The sequence below is a fragment of the Hemitrygon akajei genome, chromosome 13 (genome assembly GCF_048418815.1).
Source record: "Hemitrygon akajei chromosome 13, sHemAka1.3, whole genome shotgun sequence".
Taxonomy (NCBI): domain Eukaryota; kingdom Metazoa; phylum Chordata; class Chondrichthyes; order Myliobatiformes; family Dasyatidae; genus Hemitrygon; species Hemitrygon akajei.
The window spans coordinates 257,122-277,321 of NC_133136.1; the positions used below are offsets into that span (position 1 = coordinate 257,122).

General features: G+C 44.1%; 1 protein-coding gene across 1 annotated transcript in view; it reads right to left on the reverse strand.

Annotated features, from left to right (window-relative positions):
• LOC140737576 (diacylglycerol kinase theta) overlaps positions 1-20,200 on the reverse strand; it is a 332,765-nt gene that overhangs the window by 160,674 nt on the left and 151,891 nt on the right. Inside the window, exons 10-11 of the mRNA XM_073064008.1 lie at positions 12,003-12,093; positions 10,014-10,068 (exon numbers count right to left, since the gene is read on the reverse strand). Of these exons, the coding sequence (XP_072920109.1) occupies positions 10,014-10,068; positions 12,003-12,093 (146 nt within the window). The remainder of the gene's footprint in view (positions 1-10,013; positions 10,069-12,002; positions 12,094-20,200) is intronic.

Here is a 20,200-nt window from a genome sequence, read left to right on the forward strand (position 1 = left end):
CTACCTGGGGTAAGCAACAGTGGCACAGAGTCTGGTCCTGTGGCTCAGAAGGGTAGGGAAAGGAAGAGGATGGCAGCAGTGATAGGGGGCTCTATAGTTAGGGAATCAGAGAGGCAATTCTGTGGATGCAATAAAGAAACACAGATGGTGCCTCCTAGGTGCCAGAGTCCGGGATGTTTCAGATCGCGTCCAAGATATCCTGAAGTAGGAAGGAGAATAGCCAGAGGCTGTGGTACATATTGGTACCAAACGACATAGGTAGGAAAAGAGAAGAGGTCCTGAAAACAGACTACAGAAAGCTAGGAAGGAAGTTGAGAAGCAGGACCTCAAAGGTAGTGATCCGCGTACTGACGAAGGGTTTCGGCCCGAAACACTGACTGCTCGTTTGTACACGGATGCTGTCCAACCTGCTGAGTCCCATATAACCATATAACAATTACAGCACAGAAACAGGCCACCTCGGCCCTCCTAGTCGGTGCCGATACTTACACTCACCTAGTCCCACTGGCCCGCACTCAACCCATAACCCTCCATTCCTTTCCTGTCCATATACCTATCCAATTTTACTTTAAATGACAATACCGAACCTGCCTCTACTACTTCTACCGGAAGCTCATTCCACACAGCTACCACTCTCTGAGTAAAGAAATTCCCCCTCGTGTTACCCTTAAACTTTTGCCCCCTAACTCTCAACTCATGTCCTCTTGTTTGAATCTCCCCTACTCTCAATGGAAAAAGCCTATCCACATCAACTCTATCTATCCCCCTCATAATTTGAAATACCTCTATCAAGTCCCCCCCTCAACCTTCTACGCTCCAAAGAATAAAGACCTAACTTGTTCAACCTTTCCCTGAAACTTAGGTGCTGAAACCCAGGTAACATTCTAGTAAATCTTCTCTGTACTCTCTCTATTTTGTTGACATCTTTCCTATTGTTCAGTGACCAGAACTGTACACAATATTCCAAATTCGGCCTTACCAATGCCTTGTACAATTTTAACATTACATCCCAACTCCTATATTCAATGCTCTGATTTATAAAGGCCAGCATACCAAAGGCTTTCTTCACAACCCTATCCACATGAGATTCTACCTTCAGGGAACTATGCACCATTACTCCTAGATCACTCTGTTCTACTGCATTCCTCAATGCCCTACCATTTACCATGTATGCCCTATGTTGATTATTCCTACCAAAATGTAACACCTCACACTTATCAACATTAAACTCCATCTGCCATCTTGCAGCCCACTCCTCTAGCTGGCCTAAATCTCTCTGCAACCTTTGAAAACCTACTTCATTATCCTCAACGCCACCTAACTTGGTATCATCTGCATACTTACCAATCCAATTTACCACCCCATCATCCAGATCATTAATGTATATGACAAACAACATTGAACCCAGTTCAGATCCCTGAGGCACACCACTAGTCACTGGCCTCCAAACTGATAAACAGTTATCGACCACTACTCTCTGGCATCTCCCATCCAGCCACTGTTGAATCAATTTTACCACTTCAATATTAATACCTGACGATTTGACCTTCCTAACTAACCTTCCAAGTGGAACCTTGTCAAATGCCTTATTGAAGTCCATATAGACAACATCCACTGCTTTACCCTTGTCAACTTTCCTAGTAACCTCTTCAAAAAATACAATAAGATTTGTCAAACATGACCTTCCACGCACAAATCCATGTTGACTGCTCCGAATCAGCCCCAGTCTATCCAAATAATTATATATACCATCTCTAAGAATACTTTCCATTAATTTACCCACCACCGATGTCAAACTTACAGGCCGATAATTGCTAGGTTTACTCTTAGAACCCTTTTTAAGCAATGGAACCACATAAGCAATACGCCAATCCTCCGGCACCATCCCCATTTCTAATGACATTTGAAATATTTCTGTCAGAGCCCCTGCTATTTCTACACTAACTTCCCTTAAGGTCCTAGGGAATATCCTGTCAGGACACGGAGATTTATCCACTTTTATATTCTTTAAAAGCTCTTGTACTTCCTCTTCTTTAATCATCATAGTTTCCATAACTACCCTACTTGTTTCCCTTATCTTACACAGTTCAATATCCTTCTCCTTAGTGAATACCAAAGAAAAGAAATTGTTCAAAATCTCCCCCATCTCTTTTGGCTCCACACATAGCTGTCCACTCTGATTCTCTAAGGGACCAATTTTATCGCTCACTATCCTTTTGCTATTAATATAACTGTAGAAACCCTTTGGATTTATTTTCATCTTACTTGCCAAAACAACCTCGTATATTCTTTCAGCTTTTCTAATTTCTTTCCTAAGATTCTTTTTACATTCTTTATATTCCTCGAGCACCTCATTTACTCCATGCTGCCTATATTTATTGTAGCTCTCTCTCTTTTTACGAACCAAGTTTCCAATATCCCTTGAAAACCATGGCTCTCTCAAACTTTTAACCTTTCCTTTCAACCTAACAGGAATATAAAGATTCTGTACCCTTAAAATTTCACCTTTAAATGACCTCCATTCCTCTATTACATTTATCCCATAAAACAAATTGTCCCAATCCACTCCTTCTAAATCCTTTCGCATCTCCTCAAAGTTAGCCTTTCTCCAATCAAAATTCTCAACCCTGGGTCCAGTCCTATACTTCTCCATAATTATACTGAAACTAATGGCATTGTGATCACTGGACCCGAGGGAGGAGATTGCTGAGCTTTTGGCAATGATCTTTGCATCATCAATGGGGAAGGAAGAGGTTTTGAAGCATTGCAGGTTTGTCGATGTTGATCCGTTATTCAAAAAAGGGAGTAGAGATAGCCCAGGAAATTATTGACCTGTTAGTCTTACTTCAGTGGTTGGTAAGTTATGTACAAGATCCTGAGAGGCAGGATTTATGAATATTTGGAGAGGCATAATATGATTAGGAATAGTCAATATGGCTTTGTCAAAGGCAGGTTGTGCCTTAAGAGGCTGATTGAATTTTTTGAGGATGTGACTAAACACATTGATGAAGGAAGAGCAATAGATGTAGTGTACAGCATGTGGATTTCAGCAAGGCATTTGATAAGGTACCCCATGCAAGGCTTATTGAAAAAGTAAAGAGGCAGGGGACCCAAGAGGCCATTGCTTTGTGGATCCAGAACTGGCTTGCCCACAGAAGACAAAGCTTGGTTGTAGACGGGTCATATTCAGCAAAGAGGCTGGTGACCAGTGGAGTGCCTCAGGGATCTGTTCTGGGACCCCTACTCTTCGTGATTTTTATAAATGACTGGATGAAGAAGTGGAAGGATGGGTTAGTAAATTTGCTGATGACATAAAGGCTGGGGTGTTATGGATAGTATGGAGGGCTGTCACAGGTTAAAGTGGGACATTGATAGGATGCAAAACTGGGCTGAGAAGAGGCAGATGGAGTTCCGCCCAGATAAGGTGGTTTACTTTGGTAGGTCAAATATGATGGCAGAATATAGTATTAATGGTAAGACTTTTGGCAATGTGGAGAATCAGAGGGATCTTGAAGTCTGAATCCATAGGACACTCAAAACTGCTGCGCAGGTTGACTCTGTGGTTAAGAAGGCGTACAGCCACAAGCGGCTGTTGAGGACAAGTTACTGGATGCATTTAAGGCACAGATAGATAGATACTTGATTAGCCAGGGCATCAAGGGGTATGGGGAGAAGGCAGCAGTGCTGGGATGACTGGAAGAATTGGATCAGTCATGATTGAACGGTGGAGCAGACTTGATGAGCCTAATAGCCTACTCCTGTTCCTATATCTTATGGTCTTAACAAGCTACAAACTCATGGTATTACTGGCAAGATTCAAGCATGGATAAAGCAGTGGCTGATTGGAAGGAGGCAAAGAGTGGGAATAAAGGGAGCCTTTTCTGGTTCACTGCCAGTGACTAGTGATGTTCTGCAAGGGTCTGTATTGGGACCAATTCTTTTTACATTACATGTAAATGATTAGGATAATGGAACTGATAGCTTTTTTGCCAACTTTGAACATGATATGAAGATAAATGGATGGGGCAGGTAGTTTTGAGGAACTAGGGAAACTACAGAAGCACTTAAGACAGATTAGGAAAATGGGCTAAGAAATGGCAGATGGAATTCAGTGTCAGGAAGTGTATGGTTATTCACTTTGGTAGAAGAAATGGAAGTGTTGAAAGAGAGAGAACATGCAAAAAAAACCGACATGCAAAGGGACTTTGGAGTCCTTGTGCAAGATTCCCTAGAAGTTAATTTGTGGGTTGAGTCTATAGTAAGGAAGGTGAATGTGATGTTGGCATTCATTTCAAGAGGACTAGAATTTCAAAGCATGGATGCAATGTTGAAACTTTAGAAAGCACCAGTGAGGCCTCATTTGGAGCACTGTGAGCAGTTTTGGGCCCTTATCTTTGAAAGGATCTGCTAAAACTGGACAGCATTCAAACAAGGTTCACAAAAATAATCCCAAGATTGACTGCCTCGCCATATGAAGAGCACTTGATGGCCCTGGGCCTGTATTCACTAAATTTCAGAAGAATGAGGGGTGACCTCATTGAAACCTACTGAATGGTGAAAGGCCTTAATAGAGTAGATGTGGAGAAAATGTTTCTGATGGTGGGAGATTCTAAAACCAGAGAACACAGCCTCAGAATAGAAGGTCATCCTTTTAGAATGGAAAAGGGGAGGAATTTCTTTAGCCAGAGGGTGGTGAATCTGTGGAATTCTTTGCCACAGGTACCTTTGGAGGTCAAGTCTTTTATATTAAGGCTGAGGTTGAAAGATTATTAATTGGTCAGAGCATGAAGGGACGCAGGCAGAGAGATGGCAGGAGATTGGGGCTGAGAGGTAAAATGGATCAGCCATAATGAAGTGGTGAAACAATCTCAATAGGCAACATGGCCTATTTCTGCTCTTATATCTTATGGTCTTAAAATTTTAGGGTGATTGGAGGAAAGGAAAGGAATATCACAGGTAATTTTTTTTAAAAAGCAGAGTGGTAGGAGATTTAATGTAAATGATAAGATGTTGATTGTTGAGAACAAAGACATCTTGAATTCAAGTCTATATTTCCCAGTGCTGACCAGTGGGCAATCATCCATATTAATCCCACTCCCCAGCACTTGGCCCATAGACAATTTAACTGCTCGTCAAGACTCCCCAAAATGCTGTCAGAGTCATAGAGAAGTACAGCACAGAAACAAGCTCTTCAGCCCATCAAACCTCAGTGGAAAAAGGCTGCTTGCATTCACTCTATCTAGACCCATTATCTTGTACATCTCTTTTAAATCTCCTCTCACCTTCCAACGTTCAAACCTATTCAATCTTTCCTGGTAATACAGGTCCTCCAGACCCAGAAACATCCTTGTAAATTTTCTCTGCACTCTTTCAACCTTGTTTACATCCTCCCCGTAGGTAGGTGACTAAAACTTCACATAATACTAATAATTTGGCCTCAACAACGTCCTATATAACTTCAACATCCTTTCTGTATTCGATACATTGGTTTATGAAGGCCAAAAGCTTTTTTTACCACCCTATTTATCTGTGACACCATCTTCAATGAATTATGTACCTATATTCCCAAATCCCTTTGTTCTACCGCACTCCACAGTGCCTTATCATTCATTGTGTAAGACGTACCGTGGTTGGCCCTACTAAAGTGCAAAACCTCACACTTGTCTGCATTAAAATCTCCCTGCCATTTTTCATCCCATTTTTCCAGCTGATACACTCACCCCCAATTTTGGTGTCATCCATAAATTTGCTGATCCAGTTAACTACTTTATCATCCAAATCACTGATATACAAACGTTTGTAGATGACAAACAGCAAAGGACCCAGCTTTGATCCCTGCAGTACAGCACCGGTCACAGGCCTCCAGTCAGAAAGACAACTATCTACTACTACTCTCTGGCTTCTCCCACAAAGTCAATGTCTAATCCAATTTACTACCTCATCCTGAATGCCGAGCAACTGAACCTTCTTGACCAACCTCCCATGTGGGACCTTGTCAAATGTCTTGCTAAAGTCCATGTAGACACATCTACTGCCTTACCTCCATCCATTTTCCATGTAACTTCCTCGAAATACTCTATAAGATTGGTTGGACTTGACCTACTACGAACAAAGCCATACCTACTATCCTTAATCAGTCCATTTCTATCGGAATACTTATATATCCGGTGCCTCAGGATACCTTCCAATAACTATCCCACAACTAACATCAGACTCACGGGACTATCATTTCCTGGTTATGTTTGGAGTTCAGAGCTGAGAGGTAACGTTACAGCTATTTAGGACCCTTGTCAGACCACACTTTAAGTACTGTGTTCAATTCTGGTCACCTCACTAGAGGAACTAGATTTGCAGGGGGAGGGGAACCAGAGTGTTGGAGCAGATAGTGAGGCGGAGGAGGATAAAGGTCATGCGAGAGCTGCAAGTATAGTGCATGGAGTAAAGCCAGATCTAACACATGAAGAGGCTTTGAGGAAAGAGAAACAGAATAAAGGCTGTAAAGGTAGTAAGGTAGAAGGGCTAAAGTGGGTGTACATTACAGAAACTTGGCTGGCACCAGGGCAGGAATGGATTCTCAATATTCCTGGATTTCAATGCTTTAAAAGGGATAGAGAGGGAGGAAAAAGGGGAGGAGGGGTGGCATTACTGGTCAGGGATACTATTACAGCTATAGAAAGGGTGGGTAATGTAGCAGGATCCTCTTTTGAGTCAGTATGGGTGTAAGTCAGGAACAGGAAGAGAGCAGTTACTCTATTGGAAGTATTCTATAGGCCCCCGGAGCAGCAGAGATACCGAGGAGCAGATTGGGAGGCAGATTTTGGAAAGGTGCAAAAATAACAGGGTTGTTATCATGGGTGACTTTAACTTCCCTAATATTGATTAGCACCTGATTAGTTTCAATGGTTTAGACCGGGCAGAGTTTGTTAAATGTGTCCAGGACGGGTTCCTGACACAGTATGTTGACAGGCCGACTAGGAGAAATGCCATACTAGATCTAGTATTAGGCAACGAACCGGGTCAGGTCACAGATCTCTCAGTGGGTGAGCATCTGGGGGATAGTGATCACCGCTCCCTGGCCTTTAACATTATCATGGAAAAGGATAGAATCAGAGAGGACAGGAAAATTTTTAATTGGGGAAGGGCAAATTATGAGGCTATAAGGCTAGAATTTGCGGGTGTGAATTGGGATGATGTTTTTGCAGGGAAATGTGCTATGGACACGTGGTCAATGATTAGGGATCTCTTGCAGGATGTTTGTGATAAATTTCTCCCAGTGAGGAAGATAAAGAATGGTGGGGTGAAGGAACCACAGGTGTCAAGTGAGGTGGAGAATCTAGTCAGATGGAAGAAGGCAGCATACATGAGGTTCAGGAAGCAAGGATCAGATGAGTCTACTGAGGAAGAAAGGAGCCTAAGAAGGGGCTGAGGAGAGCAAGAAGGAAGCATGAGAAGGCCTTGGCGAGTAGGGTAAAGGAAAACCCCAAGGCATTCTTCAATTATGTGAAGAACAAAAGGATGACAGGAATGAAGATAGGACCGATTAGAGATAAAGGTGAGAAGATGCTCCTGGAGTCTGTAGAAGTGAGCGCGGTCCTCAATGAATACTTCTTTCCGGTATTCACCACTGAGAGGGAACTTGATGACGGTGAGGACAATATGAGTGAGATTGATGTTCTGGAGCATGTTGATATTAAGGGAGAAGAGGTGTTGGAGTTGTTAAAATACATTAGGATGGATAAGTCCCCGGGGCCTGACGGAATATTCCCCAGGCTGCTCCACGAGGCAAGGGAAGAGATTGCTGAGCCTCTGGCTAGGATCTTTATGTCTTTGTAGTCCACGGGAATGGTACCAGAGGTTTGGAGGGAAGTGAATGTTGTCCCCTTGTTCAAAAAAGGTAGTAGGGATAGTCCGGGTAATTATAGACCAGTGAGCCTTACGTCTGTGGTGGGAAAGCTATTGGAAAAGATCCTTAGAAATAGAATCTATGGGCATTTAGAGAATAATGGTCTGATCAGGGACAGTCAGCATAGCTCTGTGAAGGGCAGATCGTGTCTAACAAGCCTGATAGAGTTCTTTGAGGAGGTGAACAGGCATATAGATGAGGATAGTGCAGTGGATGTGATCTACATGGACTTTAGTAAGGCATTTGACAAGGTACCACACGGTAGGCTTATTCAGAAAGTCAGAAGGCATGGGAACCAGGGAAGTTTGGGCAGGTGAATTCAGAATTGGCCTGCCTGCAGAAGGCAGAGGGTCGTGGTGGAGAGAGTACATTCAGATTGGAGGGCTGTGACTAGTGGTGTCCCATAAGGATCAGTTCTGGGACCTCTACTTTTTGTGATTTTTATTAATGATCTGGATGTGGGGATAGAAGGGTGGGTTGGCAAGTTGCAGATGACACAAAGGTTGGTGGTGTTGTGGATAGTGTAAAGGATTGTCCAAGATTGCAGAGAGACATTGATAGGATGCAGAAGTGGGCTGAGAAGTGGCAGATGGAGTTCAACCCGGAGAAGAGTGAGGTGGTACACTTTGGAAGGACAAACTCCAAGGCAGAGTACAAAGTAAATGGCAGGATACTTGGGAGTGTGGAGGAGCAGAGGGATCTGGGGGTACATGTCCACAGATCCCTGAAAGTTGCCTCTCAGTTAGATAGGGTAGTTAAGAAAGCTTATGGAGTGTTAGCTTTCAAAAGTCGAGGGATAGAGTTTAAGAGTTGCGATGTAATGATGCAGCTCTATAAAACTCTGGTTGGGCCACACTTGGAGTACTGTGTCCAGTTCTGATCACCTCACTATAGGAAGGATGTGGAAGCATTGGAAAGGGTACAGAGGAAATTTACCAGGATGCTGCCTGGTTTAGAGAGTATGGATTATGATCAGAGATTAAGGGAGCTAGGGCTTTACTCTTTGGAGAGAAGGAGGATGAGAGGAGACATGATAGAGGTGTACAAGATATTAAGAGGAATAGACAGAGTGGACAGCCAGCGCCTCTTCCGCAGGGCACCACTGCTCAATACAAGTGGACATGGCTTTAAGGTAAGGGATGTAAAGTTCAAGGGGGATATTAGAGGAAGGTTTTTTACTCAGAGAGTGGTTGGTGCATGGAATGCACTGCCTGAGTCAGTGGTGGAGGCAGATTCACTAGTGAAATTTAAGAGACTACTAGACAGGTATATGGAGGAATTTAAGACGGAGGGTTATATGGCAGGCAGGGTTTAAGGGTTGGCACAACATTGTGGGTTGAAGGGCCTGTACTGTGCTGTACTGTTCTATGTTCAACGTTCTAGGATGGACGTGGAAGCCATAGAAAGGGTGCAGAGGAGACTTGCAAGGATATTTCCTGGATTGGGCAGCATGCCTTACGAGAACAGGTTGAGTGAACTTGGCCTTTTCTCCTTGGAGTGACAAAGGATGAGAGGTGACATGATAGAGATGTATAAGATGATGATCATGTGGATAGTCAGAGGCTTTTTCCCAGGGCAATGGCTACATGAGAGGGCACAGTTTTAAGGTGCTTGGAAGTAGGTACAGAGGAGATGTCAGGGGTAAGTTTTTTTACCTGAGAGTGGTGAGTGCATGGAATGGGCTGCCGGCGATGGTGGTGGTGGCAGATATGATAGGGTCTTTTCAGAGACTCTTGTATAGGTACGTGGAGTTTAGAAAAATAGAGGGCTCTCGGTAACCCCAGGTAATTTCTGAAGTAAGTATATGTTCAGCATAGTATTGCGGGCTGAAGGGCCTGTATTGTGCTGTAGGTTTTCTATGTTTCTCTGTTCTATGTGGTGTAGATGGGTTATAAATTGGTATGGCCATGGTAGGCTGTAGACTTCATTTCTGTACTGGACAGTTCACTAACTGCGAAAGATGCAAGGAAGCTTGAGTGGATCATAAATGCTAGCATGGACTGGTTGTGCCAAATAGCCTATTGATACTCTGTTCTATGGAAATAACAACACAAGAAAGCAGCTCTTTTCTCCAAATTGTTGTGGTAAAAATCAACTCTTAAAACCTTACCCTGTTTACAACCCAGGAGGATCTCTACTACTTGAAAATCTTCAATATTTTCATCCTGAAAACAAAACAGTGCAAGCAAGTCACATTCTGGCTGAAAATATTAATCTTCTTCTGAAATTAAGTTATCACAGATCAATAAAGGAATAAACTTCTATAAAAACCCAGCAGGTCAGACCAGGTATGTTGGTAAATGAATATAGTTATTGTTAACATCTTCCAATCTAATGCAGTGCATTCAGTATTTACTGTGAGAGATCTCCTCTACACTGACAGTCCACAGGGATGATCCATTCAGTATGATTTCCCCTACACTGATCGGGTGATGGCTCTATAGGGGTTTCAATAGGTACATTTAATGTTAGAGAAATATATACAATATACATCCTGAAACACTTTTTCTTCACAACCATCCATGAAAACAGAGGAGTGCCCCAAAGAATGAACAACAGTTAAATGTTAGAACCCCAAAACCGCCCCCCAGATCCCCCTCCCACGCATAAACAGCAGCAAAGCGATGACCCCTCCTCCCCCAACATTAAAAATTCATCTGCACCCGCCACCGAGCTCTCAAGTGTGCAGCAAAACATCAATAAAGACACAGACTTGCAGTACCCCAAAGACTACTCGTTCACCCGGTACTTTGATGCACCACAGACTCTCTCTCTCTCTCCCCCTAATAAGGGAAAAAGATGTGTCCCCGTTTCACAGCAAGAGGGAAGACATATCAAAACTACTCGCTGATTTACGGTGTTAAAAGTCTGTTGCATCACCTCTTCCGAGCTCTGTATCCAAAGAACTCGGGTCTCTTGGCACACCGACGGCAGCCAGCTCGCTGCTTTTGATCTTCCGTCTCCCATGACACACCAGTCCACACTGAGATCTCCTCTACACTGACCAGAAGTAGCAACTCTCCGTTGTTGATCTACTCTATAGAGTCCACAGGGTCCCATTCTGAGTATCAGTCTGTCAGCTCTATACTCATTAATGAGACCTTACACAAACCAGTGTAACTGCACATTTGGATTTAATGCTGAATTTTACCCTCAGGCACCTTGATCTCTATGAGAGATAATGGTTCAGCTTATTAAATTTTCTTGTACACTCTGATTTTGTTCTCTGAAAGTGGAGGATATGTCCAGCCTGCTGGATATGTCATCTTGTGCTGCATTTCAACTCCCACTCTCTGCTCCCAATCACTGATTCACACATCATCTTTACAGTCTCCACTACACAAACCTGATAGCACCCTATACAAGACACATCCCCCTCCCCACCCTCCCTGCAGCCAATTGAACCCAACATGAGGCACTACCTCCCCACCTTCACTGCAGCTGATTATACCAGACACAAACCCCCCACCATAAAGCTAATTGTACCCTACACAATTTCCCCCAGAGCTGATTGTACCCAACACGATACCCCCAGAGCTGATTGTACCCTACATGATACCCCCCAGAGCTGATTGTACCATACACAAGACACTCCCCTCCCTCCCCTCTCTGCAGCTTCTTTTCTCTCTATCCCAATTCTGCCGAATGAACTTCCTCCTCAGAAATTAATTCATTTTTATTTTCCACAGATTCTTCCTGACCTGATGAGTGTTTCTAGCATTTGCTTTTATTTTGGATTTGCAGCATCTACAATTGTTTTTATTTTTATTTGACTGAACTTTTCAAAACATATAACTGTGTTTGAGATTATCAAGAAATAAAAAATATGATTTAAAAAAACAAGTTGACTTAACAGCAGCAGCGAAGAATTACAATTGGTACAGTCCTGAGGTAGACCTTACTATCCTCAGGGCGACATTTTCTATCCATAGGAAGTCATTTTCTATCCTCAGGGGGACATTTTCTATTCTCAGGGACACTCTTAAACCTCAGGGAGACATTTTTAATCTTCAGGTAGACATTTGCTATCCTCAGATCGACCTTGTTTGTGATTCTATTCAGCAAAGTAAAAACATGAATGTTTCTCATCAGAACTGACCTGTCGCCCCAGTTGTAAAAGCACCTCCTGGAGAACTGCCCTTACCGTTGTCTCGATAGTTATAGGAATAGAGATGTAGGCAACTCCAAACCTGAAATACAGGCAAATTAACAGATGAACATTGATAAAAATCATCCACAGGCCTTCAGACAGGTTATTTTATAATAAATACTGACAATAACACTAATAAAACTGAACTGACTAAAACAAAATTCATTTATTGTTTTTCACCCATTTACAATGTTTTCAAGCTGATCATTTAGAAATAGAAACATAGAAACAAAGAAAACCTACAGCACAATACAGGCCCTTCAGCCCATAAAGTTGTGCCGAACATGTACCTACCTTAGAAATTACCAGGGTTACCCATAGCCCTCTATTTTTCTAAGCTCCATGTACCCATCCAAAGGTCTCTAGAAAGACCCTATCGTATCCTCCACCGTTTCCAGCAGCCCATTCCACGCACTCACCACACTCGGGTAAAAAACTTACCCCTGACATCTCTTCTGTACCTACACCTCAGCATCTTAAACTTGTGTCCTCTTGTAGCAAACATTTCAGCCCTGCGAAAAGCTTCTATCTACATGATCAATGCCTCTCATCATATTATACACCTCTACCACGTCACCTCTCATCCTCCGTTGCTCCATCAAGAAAAGGCCAAGTTCACTCAACCTATTCTCATAAGGCATGCTCCCCAATCCAGACAACCTCCTTCTAAATCTCCTCTGCACCTTTTCTATAGTTTCCACGTCCTTCCTGTAGTGAAGTGACCAGAACTGAGAACAGTACTCCAACTGGGGTCTGACCAGGGTCCTATATAGCTGCAACATTACCTCTCGAGTCCTAAATTCAATTCCATGATTGATGAAGGCCAATACACTATACGCCTTCTTAACCACAGAGTCAACCTGTGAAGCTGCTTTGAGCGTCCTATGGACTTGGACACCAAGATCCCTCTGATCCTCCACACTGCCAAGAGTCTTACCATTAATACTATACTCTGCCATCATATTTGACCTACCAAATGAACCATTTCACACGTATCTGGGTTGAACTCCATCTGCCACCTCTCAGCCCAGTTTTGCATGCTATCAATGTCCCACTGTAACCTCTGACAGCCCTCCACACTATCCACAACACCTCCAACCTTTGTGTTATCAGCAAACTTACTAGCCCATCCCTCCACTTCCTCATTCAGGTCATTTATAAAAATCACAAAGAGTAAGGGTCCCAAAACAGATCCCTGAGGCACTCCACTGGTGACCGACCTCCATGCAGAATATGACCTGTCTACAACCACTCTTTGCCTTCTGTGGGCAAGACAGTTCTGGATCCACAAAGCAATGTCCCCTTGGATCCCAGGCCTCCATACTCTCTCAATAAGCCTTGCATGGGGTACCTTATCAAATGGCTTGCTGAAATCCATATACTGTACACAACATCTTCCTTCATCAATGAGTTTAGTCACATCCTCAAAAAATTCAATCAGGCTCGTAAGGCAGGACCTGCCCTTGACAAAGTCATGCTGACTATTCCTAATCATATTATACCTCTGCAAATGTTCATACATCCTGCCTCTCAGGATCTTCTCCATCAACTTACCAACCACTAAGGTAAGGTTCACTGGTCTATAATTACCTGGGCTATCTCTACTCCCTTTCTTGAATAAAGGAACAACATTCACAACCCTCCAATCCTTCAGAACCTCTTCCTTCCTCACCTCCCACAGTAGCCTGGGGTACATCTCATCTGGTCCTAGCGACTTATCCAACTTGATGCTTTCCAAAAGCTCCAGCATATACTCTTTCTAAATGTCTACATGCTCAAGCTTTTCAGTCTGCTGCAAGTCATCATTACTATCACCAAGATCCTTTTCCATAGTGAATACTGAAGTAAAGTATTCATTAAGTACCTCTGCTATTTCCTCCGGTTCCATACACACTTTCCCATTGTCACACTTGATAGGTCCTATTCTTTCATGTCTTATCCTCTTGCACTTCACAACTAAGCAACCTTCTATATTGCATCAGAGTCATAGAATAGAGTGATAGGGAAGTACATTACAGAAACAAGCACTTTGGTCCATCTAGTCCATGCTGAAACAAGTTAAACTGCCTACTCCCATTAACCTGCACCGGCGCCATAGCCCTCCATATCCCTCATGACCCTCTAAATGAACAAGTTTCCCCTGATGCTCCCCTTAAACCTCACCTATTAGCCTTAACCCATGACCTCTGGTTGTAGTCCCAGTGGACCTCAGCATAAGGTCTCTTTGCAATTACTCTATCTATACCCCTAATAATTTTGTGTTTCTCTATCATATCTCCTCTCAATCTTCTATGTTCTGAAGAATACAGTCCCAACCTATTCAATCTATCCTTATAACTCAGATCTGCCAGAACTAGAAGCATCCTTGTGGATTTTTGTTGCATTCTTTCAACCTTGTTTACATCTTTCCAGTAGGTAGGAGACCAAAACTGCAGACAATACTCCAGATTTGAGCTCACCAACGTCCTGTACAACTTCAATATAACATCCCATCTTCTGTACTCAATACATTGATTTATGAAGGCCAATGTGCCAAAAGCTTTCTTTACCACCCTCTCTACCTGTGACACTCTCAACAAATTTTAGGCCTACATTCCCGGGTCCTTTTTTTCTACCACATTCCTCAGTGTCCTACTGTTCAGTGAACATTATCTAATATTCAAGCATTTGCATGTTTAGGATTAGATTAATTTATTAATGACATATACATCAAAACACAAAGCGAAATGATCTGTTCATCTCCTCTTGGTGCACAAAGATACCAGTGCTGTCCCAATTCTGCTCACTAGACCTGGAATATCTCAGTTACGAGCATTTTGGTAGTGAAAATCATTCCACCTCAGGCCACTGTCAACCAACTTTAAATAATCTGAGCACAGACACATAGAAAAGCTTTGTTTTTTCTGAATGTTCTCCATACCGGTCTGAATGTTCTCTGTAACGGTCTGAATGTTCTCCGTAACGGTGTGAATGTCTCCGTACCGGTCTGAATGTTCTCCGTACCGGTCTGAGTGTTCTCCGTACCGGTCTGAGTGTTCTCCGTACCGGTCTGAATGTCTCCGTACCGGTCTGAATGTTCTCCGTAACGGTCTGAATGTTCTCCGTAACGGTCTAAATGTTCTCCGTAACGGTCTGAGTGTCTCCGTACCGGTCTGAATGTCTCCGTAACGGTCTGAATGTTCTCCGTAACGGTCTGAATGTTCCCCGTAACGGTCTGAATGTTCCCCGTAACGGTGTGAATGTTCTCCGTAACGGTGTTAATGTCTCTGTACCGGTGTGAATGTTCTCCGTAACGGTGTTAATGTCTCCGTACCGGTGTGAATGTCTCCGTACCAGTCTGAAACATTTCATTGAAATGGGCCCTTTTCTTTTGTTTTTCTTTACTAACCCTTCAGTCAAATTAAGAATTCTAAAGCTAAATCGTTTAATTGCATATGGTGTACTGTTTGTTATTTTGTGGTACTGATTTGCAACAGGGGAAACACATCACACAGCATCCACACAAACAAGAGGTTTTGCACCTCAGATTTCACACATTTGATGGGGCCAGAGATTGTCTTCCCTAGACTAACACCGCTGGCCGAACCTGAGGGCTCCAATCATTCGGGATTGATTTTGTTGGATGCTGTGTGATTGCCCTGAGCATTGAATCGGTGGGTTGTGTGTTTAAGTCTGTGCTAGTATTGATGCTGCCGGGGTGGAATGATGGTGTTCATCCACGGGGTTACTGGTAACTAATGTTGAGTGGCCTAGATATTTGTACTCCAGATGAATTGTTAATTCGCCTGTTAAGTACTGTTAAAGTTGTCGGCAAAGTTACGTTTGCGAGACGGAGGTTTGATAAAATGGTAGGCACAGACTTCATTTTACTGCAGACTAGCGCTGACTTAACGGCAGTGGAGCTGCCCCGTACTATCAGGGGCCCAAATGGGGGCGGGGGGGAGGCGTGGACTGTCCATACTCTCAGGGAGGAGGAGAGTATAGTGGAGTGGGTCGAATCACAAGTCAAGTTTCCTGTAGCTGGGGGCAGAGCCTTCAAAGACAGGGCTCTATCATTTCTGAAGAGTGGGGGGAAGGAGTGGTCGGATTTGGAATTAGTCCCCGTCCCCCAGGGAAGAGTGAGAGTTCTGAGTTGCTATCAGCCCTTACCTCTCTGGTGAACAAATGGAAAAACGTCCAGGTTCAAAGTCCCAGCTATCGTAGGCTCTGCCTATTCTCAGGAATGAAGCCTACCCCTGAGGGGGAAGAGGGGTATGAGACTTAGGTGGAGCAGACCTCTCAGTTGTTAGATGAGTGGCAGTGCTCTGATGACGTAAAACAACAGCGATTGGTGGAAAGTTTGAAAGGGCGGGCTGCTGATGCACTGAGAGCTGTAAAGGCACAGAACCCCCTTGCCACTTCTGCATCTTACATGCAAGCACTACAGAAGGTGTTTGGTGCGACAGAAAGCCCAATGGAGCGCATTATGGGATTTCAGAACATGCGTCAGGAGGAGGAGGAGAAGCTTTCTGCCTACATTTTTCAGTTGGAGAGGCAGCTAAATAGCTTGTGGTGCAGAGGGGTCATTCAGAGGGCTGAGGTGGATCAGTTAAGGATAGACCAAATAGCGAAAGGTGCCCAGTCCAATAACCTGATCGCTTGGGGTCTCCGACTGTCTTATGACGCACCCCCACCCCCCGACCTGCTGAGATCATCCAGCTTTTTTGTACCCTCCCCCCCATTTGTTGTTCAGGAAAGTACAAGAGGAGAAGAATGCGTCAGAGGCACGGGGAGGGCTCCGTCAGCAGGATACAGTCCTCAGTAGTGGTCCCCTGCAATGAAATGACCACGGCTAGCCTGCCCCGGGGAGTGGCAGAGGAGATCGTGGCAGAGCTGAGAACTGAGAAGTCTGAGATGTCTCAGTTGTTATCAGCAGGTGTCTCTCCCCCCCCCCCCCCCCCCCGGCCGAATGATAGAGCTGATAGGGAGGCGGACCCTCTAAAGGACTGACTACGCAGAGCGCTGCAAGTGACTGAGGTCCCACAAGAAGGGGAGTAGTCGTATTGTCTGTACTAACTGTGGTGAAGAGGGACACTTCAGGTGGGAGTGTGAACGATGGGAAACCCCTCAGAGAGTGAGCCCCCGGGTACCTAAACAGAGAGATGCGTTGGGAAAACTTAAAAGACACCCAGTGAGGGGATGGCCTGGCGTATCGGGGGCAACACATTCCCAGCAATATATCAAGGAACACTCTAAAGCAAAGAACCATATTCCTGAAGGCTTAGTGGGGCCAAGCTCCAGTGTATCGCAACAGATAGAGAGTATTTATGCTCGGGCCATACTTGACACAAGGTCGCCAGTCACTTTTGCTGTACCGTTCACTTTACAACCGGTATCTGATGCATTTACCTTTGACACCACTCAGTGCACCAGAGATCTGGGGACATAGTGCGGGTGATTATCCAAATGATGGTTATTTGTCAGTGAAGCTGGAGTTTTCGGAGGCCGATGTGGGAGTGGCTGAGGTCCTTGATACATTAGCGCTAGTCTGACCAGACCCCATTGAGAAGGGCAGCGTTTCAATTCTTGTGGGGACCAACACTCCTATTGTGAGGAGGCTCATGGAAGCCTGCAAGGAAAAAGCTGGAGAGACCTTCCTTTGAACATTATCCATTCACCCGGTGTTTCGAACTGCTTTTGTGGAAGCGCATGACTACATTGGGCTGGATAATGAGTTTAGATGAGGGACTGTGTAGTTCACCCAGTCCAAGCCAATCATGTTATGGCCTGGGGAAGTAGCAAAAGTAATGGGAAACCCCACAGTTCCCAGAATGTCTGAGAGCAAGGCCTTCTTGGTGGATGCTCCGGAAGACCACAAAGAGGGGTCGGGAGTTCCTGCTGGGGTACTGGTGAGGCCTGAAATGCAGAAGCCCTCGGTTGTACAGGCAAGCAGGATGGCACTGATTGTCAAGAACACTAGGAAGAGAGAGGACACCTTCAAGTGGGGGATGCCATTGGCGCACCTGTTCCCGGTGACGGTAATGTCTAGTGTCCCTGTGACACAAGCCAGGGAGAAACTATTAGAAACTGGGGGAAAGTTGACCAATGAATCATTCAATTTCGGGGACTCCCTGGTTCCTGCAGGTTGGAAAAGGAGGCTGGTAGAGAAGATGTTGAAACTGGAAGGTGTCTTTTACACTGACAAGTTTGATGTGAGTTGTTAAAAGACCACTCGTCAACTTATCCGGGTGACCTAGGGTAGCCGGTTCCAAGAGAGGTCGCAGCGACTGGCCCCTGCAGATGTGGAAGACGTTCAGCAGCACTTGAGTAAGTTGAAGGAAGCTGGGGTCATCACTGAGACCAGAAGTCCCTATGTGTCCCCAATAGTAGTGGCCTATCAGGTCGCTGGAGCAGTGATCCAACTGCAGACCCAGTACTGTGCACACAATGATATTAATTGAGAAACAAATCCTGAGGTGCAAACAAAGTTGGTGTTGAAGTTCAGACAGAGATCAAAACATCCAGAGAAATCCAAAAACCAGAATCGGAAAACAGGCAGAGTTGATATTCATACAGAGTACAGATACGAATGCTGGACAGGCTCAGGAAAATTCACTGGCACAATCTGGCAACAAGCAGGTGAAAACACAGGACTGAAATACACTGAGCAATAAACAGAGAGGCAGATGATAGGTGGAACACATTGAGACACAGGAAGCTGCAATACAGGTAATAATGAGAAACAGATGAGAGACGGAGTACTCAGTGATACAGGGACCAGAGTAGAGCGGGGCAGGGACAGGAGCACATGGCAATACAAAACTACAGACTGACAGCTGGGGGGAAGCACACAAAAAGACAGAGTTCAACTGCAGGTACTGACATGGCCAGGAAGAAGAATGGGAAGGTAAGGATATGTGTAACTATAGGACTCTAAACAGGTGTACCGTCCCTGACCTGTATACGGTTCAAAGGATTGAAGAGGCATTGGCCTGACTGAGTGGTGTGAAGTGGTTCAGTGTGTTGGACTTGAAGAGTGGATATTACCAGATCCCCATGAGTGAGACTAACAAAGAGAAAACAGCATTTCTATGTCAAGGCAATACATAATCTAGCAGAGAAAAAATGTTAATAAATAAAATAAAGATAATAAACAAGTAAATCAATTACAGTATACGTATATTGAATAGATTTTTTAAAACGTACAAAAGCAGAAATACTGTATATTTTAAAAAAGTGAGGTAGTGTCCAAAGCTTCAATGTCCATTTAGGAATCAGTTGGCAGAGGGGAATAAGGAACCTTTGTTCTCAAGGGATACTGGAATTCTGATAAAGAAGAAGAGAGATGTATAACATGTATAGGCAACAGGGAGCAAATAAGGTGCTTGAGGAGTAAAAAAGTGCAAAAAAAACTTAAGAAAGAAATCAGGAGGGTGTGTGCCAGGTGAGGTTGTATAAGACACTGGTGATGCCAAATTTGGAGTATTGTGTGCAGTTTTGGTCACCTAATTACAGGAAGGATATTAATAAGGTTGAAAGAGTGCGGAGGTTTACAAGGATGTTGCCGGGACTTGAGAAACTGAGTTACAGAGAAAGGTTGAATAGATTAGGACTTTATTCCCTGGAGCGTAGAAGAATGAGGGGGAGATTTGACAGAGGTATATAAAATTATGATGGGTATAGATAGAGTGAATGCAAGCAGGCTTTTTCCACTGATGCTAGGGGAGAAAAAAAACAGAGGACATGGGTTAAGGGTGAAGGGGGAAAAGTTTAAAGGGAACATTGGGGGGGGCTTCTTCACACAGAGAGTGGTAGGAGTGTGGAATGAGCTGCCAGATGAAGTGGTAAATACAGGCTCACTTTTAACATTTAAATAAAACTTGGACAGGTACATGGATAAGAGGGGTATGGAGGGATAGGGTCAAGGTGCAGGTCAGTGGGACTAGGTAGAAAAATGGTTCGGCACAGCCAAGAAGGGCCAAAAGGCCTGTTTCTGTGCTGTAGTGTTCTATCGTTCTATGGGAACAAGTTGTACCTGAATCGCTAAGTGTGAGCCTTCAGGTTTCTGTAGCTGAGGGAGAAGTATTTCATTTATTATGGCCTTCCCAGGCGGATACATAGTGATCAGGGATGGGATTTCGAGAATAGGCTCATGTGGTGAATTACAT